This window comes from Carlito syrichta, unplaced genomic scaffold, assembly GCF_000164805.1.
Source record: "Carlito syrichta isolate Samal-C Ts95f unplaced genomic scaffold, Tarsius_syrichta-2.0.1 Scaffold67773, whole genome shotgun sequence".
Lineage (NCBI taxonomy): Eukaryota > Metazoa > Chordata > Mammalia > Primates > Tarsiidae > Carlito > Carlito syrichta.
In genome coordinates this window covers 356,169-361,377 of record NW_007011869.1, presented here as the reverse complement: position 1 = coordinate 361,377, position 5,209 = coordinate 356,169, and the positions used below count along the sequence as shown (strand labels likewise).

At 46.1% G+C, this 5,209-nt stretch overlaps 1 protein-coding gene across 8 annotated transcripts in view; it reads left to right on the top strand.

The window, feature by feature from the left end:
• SMC1A (structural maintenance of chromosomes 1A) overlaps positions 1 to 5,209 on the top strand; it is a 64,063-nt gene that overhangs the window by 4,367 nt on the left and 54,487 nt on the right. For all 8 annotated transcript variants that reach the window (XR_002481533.1, XR_002481535.1, XM_021709335.1 and 5 more), the window contains exons 2-7: positions 1,774 to 1,962; positions 2,073 to 2,185; positions 2,869 to 3,072; positions 3,164 to 3,402; positions 4,505 to 4,763; positions 4,857 to 4,997. Coding sequence is in view for 6 of the 8 variants with exons in the window: in XM_021709335.1 (XP_021565010.1) it covers positions 1,774 to 1,962; positions 2,073 to 2,185; positions 2,869 to 3,072; positions 3,164 to 3,402; positions 4,505 to 4,763; positions 4,857 to 4,997 (1,145 nt within the window). In the remaining 2 variants the exon portion in view is untranslated. The remainder of the gene's footprint in view (positions 1 to 1,773; positions 1,963 to 2,072; positions 2,186 to 2,868; positions 3,073 to 3,163; positions 3,403 to 4,504; positions 4,764 to 4,856; positions 4,998 to 5,209) is intronic.

Below are 5,209 nucleotides of genomic sequence, written 5' to 3'. Positions count from 1 at the left end.
CACTACCACGCCTGGCTAATTTTTTGATTTATTGTAGAGACAAGGTCTCACCAAGTTGCCTAGGCTGGTCTTGAACCCATGGGCTCAGGCAATCCTCACCGCAGTCTCCCAAAGTGCTGGGATTACAGGCTTGAGTCACTGTGCCTGGCGAGCTAATTTTTAAATTTTTTTGTAGAGATGAGGCCTTGCTATGTTGCCTAAGCTGGTCTCAAATACAGGGCTCAAGTAATCCTGCCTCAGCTTCCCAAAGCACTGGAATTACAGGTGTGAGCCACCATGCTCAGCCTGTTTTAATTATTTTAATGTAGACTTAATGACATAGCACCCCTAACTGCTTCAGCATTCATTTCCTAAAATCAGCATTCTCCTGTATTACCACTATTCTATTATTACAACTAAAACATTTTTTTTTTTTCGAGTTGGAGTTTCATTCTGTCGCCCAGACTAGAGTGCAGTGCCACGCTCCCAGCCACCGCAGCCTCGACGTGCTGGGCTCCAGCGGTCCTTCCACCTCAGCCTTCCAAGTAGCTGGAATTACAGGCGCGTGCTACCACACCTGGCTAGTTTTTGATTTATTGTAGAGACAAAGTCTCGCCAAGTTGCCCAGGCGGGTCTTGAACCTGCGGGCTCAGGCAATCCACTTGCCTCGGCCTCCCAAAGTGCTGGGATTACAGGCCGAGCCACCGAGCCCGGCCACAACTGAGAAAATTAATTTCCTCGTATCATCAATCAATCCAGTTTGTATTCAGGCTTCCCTGATTTGCTCCCCAAATGTCTTCCTGTTGTTTTGGAACCAGAGTCCAATAAAAGTTTGTGCACTGCATTTGCTTATGTCTTAGTACCCTCTTATATTCTGCAGTGGTTCTCCCAGTCGTTTTTTTTAAGACATTGACTTTTTGAAAAGAGCAGGTCAGTTGTCTTGTAGAATATCTCAGATTCTGTGTTTGTCTTAAGATTTCCTCATGATATCATTTACTATGTTCCTCTATCGGTTGTATTTCCAGAAATTGGGAGGTAAGTCTAAAGGCTTATTTAGATTCGGGTTAAGTATTTTTGGCAAGATACTTCATAGGTGATGATCTGTGATTCATATTGTCTCACAACAGGAATATGTCCCTTTTTTAGATTGTGGTAAAATACATATAAAATTTACTAAGCTAACCACTTTTAAGTATATAGTCCAGTAGTGTTAAATATATTCACATTGTACAGCAGTTCTCCAGAACTTTTTTATCTTGCAAAACTGAAACTCTATACCCATTGAGAAACAACTCCCGCCAGTCTGGGCAACTTGACGAGACCTCGTCTCTACAATAAATCAAAAAATTAGCCGAGCATAGTGGTGGATGCCTGTAGTTCCAGCTACTTGGAAGGCTGAGGCAGAAGGATCACCAGAGTTCAGCAGGTCAGTGCTGGGGTGGCCGTGAGTGTGCCATTGCACTCCAGCCTAGGTGACGGAATGAGACTCCAACTCAAAAATTTTAAAAAAGGTTGCAGAGCAGTTCATTCTGTGAATATGCCATTTCCTTAGAATAGGTTCTAGTTTCTGACTGCTGTAAGTAATAATTGCAAAAGGATTGCTTTTCCTATCTTTGACCCAGTGCTTTAGTTGGGCCCAGTCTTTATGGGAGCAAAGGAGTATACTCTCTTGAGAGGAGAGTACTGAGCACTGAGTGATTAGGGGATATTCCTGCCCCTCTCAATGTCTCCTTTATCCTTCTTCCTCTCCTCTCACCTTAACTTTCCCTCCTCTGCTTTGTCCCCTTTCCTTAGGTAAGTCAAATCTCATGGATGCCATCAGCTTTGTGCTGGGTGAAAAAACCAGCAACCTGCGGGTAAAGACCCTGCGGGACCTGATCCATGGAGCTCCTGTGGGCAAGCCAGCTGCCAATCGGGCCTTTGTCAGCATGGTCTACTCTGAGGAGGGTGCTGAGGACCGCACCTTTGCCCGTGTCATTGTAGGTAGGTGAGGCTGACCAGAAGGCTCTCCTTGGGTTCTGGGAGGTGGCTAGACTAGTTGGTTGGGATAGGAGGAGGGCTTGACCCTTGCTGACTCATACATTGTCTTGTAGGAGGTTCTTCTGAGTACAAGATCAACAACAAAGTGGTCCAACTACATGAGTACAGTGAGGAATTAGAGAAGTTGGGCATTCTCATCAAGGCTCGTAACTTCCTCGTCTTCCAGGTAGGCAGTTTGAACCATTATTGGCTAACTGTTTTTCGTCATACTTTGTCCCATGGGTAGGGGCACAGCAACTTGTATTTTACCAAGCTCTCCTGCTTATTATGATGCCTGCTGAAGTTTTAGAACCATTGCCTTAGGGTGAAATCCAAAAAGCCTGTCATTCAGGAAACACCATCCTTTGGTTCTTGCCCATCTTATTAACTTCATCTGCCAATGCTTTCCCCTTGCATTCCTTAGTTTAATTAAACCATTTATGGTTCCCTTAATTCACCTGCTTTCTTTGGCCTGCAGGCCTTTGCATGTTAACTTTCCTCTACATGGAATAACCTGTTTTATTTTCTTGGATAGTTTTTCTCCATCTTCTGAATTCAGCATAGATATCAACTTTGGGAAGCTTTCCCAGATAGACATCCCTACTAACTTCCTACTCTCAAGCTTCATTTAGTCCTTTTTTTTTTGCTGCTTCTGTCACTGCACATAACACATTGTATTGTCTTTGTATCTGTCTCTTTGGCTCCCTGTGCTCCTCAAAAGGTAAGGAATGTGTCCTCAAAGCCCATTGTGAAATGTAGCATCTAGTGTTGGGAGGAGTATTATGAATTTTTCTGGATGAATGAATCGGAGTGAATGGGAGAACTGGGATGGCTGGTGTCTAAATGGGAAAGTATTTTGACCTTTACTAGGGTGCTGTGGAGTCTATTGCCATGAAGAACCCCAAAGAGAGGACAGCTCTATTTGAGGAGATTAGTCGCTCTGGGGAGCTGGCCCAGGAATATGACAAGCGAAAGAAGGAAATGGTGAAGGCTGAAGAGGACACACAGTTTAATTACCATCGCAAGAAAAACATTGCGGCTGAACGCAAGGAGGCCAAACAGGAGAAAGAGGAGGTAGGTGACTAGGCTACCTCTGGCTCTGAAGGACCAAGATGGAACCAGTGCCTTACTGATGCACCCTGCCCCTATTCCCCTGTTTGTACAGGCTGACCGCTACCAGCGCTTGAAGGATGAGGTGGTACGAGCTCAGGTACAGCTGCAACTCTTTAAGCTTTACCATAATGAAGTGGAAATTGAGAAGCTCAACAAAGAACTGGGCTCTAAGAACAAGGAGATTGAGAAAGACAAAAAGCGTATGGACAAAGTAGAAGATGAGCTGAAGGAAAAGAAGAAAGAGCTAGGCAAAATGATGCGGGAGCAGCAGCAGATTGAAAAGGAGATCAAGTAAGAGGCAGACCTGGGCCTGCAATTTGTGGGAAATAAACTATGCTGTTCCTTAAGACTCCTCTGAGCCGAGTCCAGTACTTATACTAGTTTCCCTGTTTTCCCCTTGATTTGTTTTGGCCACAACCAAGCACATTTCTTGACTTGCATTACAGACAAATAGAGTATTTAGATACTCAGAAGAGGGTGAACTTGAAAGGGAGATTTGCCTTGCCAAGGGAGAGGAAGTAATGGAAGGCCCCACCAGTGAGGTGGCTGGGAAGGCCTTCCTAGAAGAGGAAAACTGAGCTAGACGTTTAAAGGACAGGAATTTTTCTTTTTTTTAAAACTATGTAAGTCTCACTCTGTTGTCCAGGCTGGAGTGCAGTGGCACATTCACGGCCACTGCAGCCTTGACCTGCTGGGCTCAGGTGATCCTTCTGCCTCAGCCTTCCAAGTAGCTTGAACTACAGGTGCACGCCATCATGCCTGGCTAATTTTTTTTTCGAGTTAGAGTCTCACTCTGTTCCCTAGACCGGAGTGTAGTGGCACGCTCATGGCCATCACAGCCTTGACTTGCTGGTCTCAGGCGATCCTTCTGCCTTAGCCTTCCAAGTAGCTGGAACTACAGACATGCGCCACCACACCCGGCTAAGTTTTGGATTTATTGTAGAGATGAGGTCTCACCAAGTTGCTCAGGCTGGTCTCAAACCTGTGGGCTCAGGCAATCCTCTCGCCTCGGCCTCCCAAAGTGCTGGGATTATAGGTATGAGCCACTGTGCATGGCCTAAAGGACAGGAATGTGAAAAGGTTAGATCAGGTAGAGGATAACTAATCAAATACAGGTTGTTCTTTGGAGTTGTTAATGAGAGGCCTAGCTGATGTTGAGGCAAGGATTGTAGCTTTGCCTTATGGAGTGGCTAGATATCTAGGCTGAAGCCATAGGTTCCAAGGAGTAGTCCACAAACTGCCCCTTTATTTCAGGATCTGTGTGGGGCATCAGGCCCTTGTTCTTTTAGGCAATTCCCTGAGACAGGCTCAGCTCCCTGTTTCTTTGGGTAAAAAGCCTGGGATCCCTCCCTTTCATAGTGCTAACTGGTTTCTCCCCTCCCTCTGGCAAAAGGGAGAAGGACTCAGAACTGAATCAGAAGCGGCCTCAGTACATCAAAGCCAAGGAGAATACCTCCCACAAAATCAAGAAACTGGAAGCAGCCAAGAAGTCTCTGCAGAATGCTCAGAAGCACTACAAGAAGCGTAAAGGTGACATGGATGAGCTGGAGAAAGAGATGCTGTCAGTGGAGAAGGCCCGGCAGGAGTTTGAAGAACGGATGGAAGAAGAGAGCCAGAGTCAGGGCAGAGATTTGACCCTGGAAGAAAATCAGGTAGACCCTGAAAGCGGTTGGCAGGGAGGAGATCACTGGGTTGACATGGGCTGACTTGGTTATCCCTGTCTTCTTTTCCTATTTCTAACACAGGTGAAGAAATACCACCGGTTGAAAGAAGAAGCCAGCAAGAGAGCAGCTACCCTGGCTCAGGAGCTGGAGAAGTTCAATCGAGACCAGAAAGCTGACCAGGACCGTTTGGACCTGGAAGAGCGGAAGAAAGTAGAGACAGAGGTGGGCAAAGAATTACAAGATTAGGGATGATGGTCCAGAGAATCGGAAGTACAGGTTGAGCATCCCAAATCCAAAAAAATCCCAAATCTGAAATGCTTTTGGTCCCAAGCATTTCAGGTGAGGGGATTCTCAACCTGTAATGATAGTCTTTTTGTCTCACTCTGTCGCCCAGACTGGAGTGCAGTGGCCGCTCCCGGCCACCGCAACCTCGA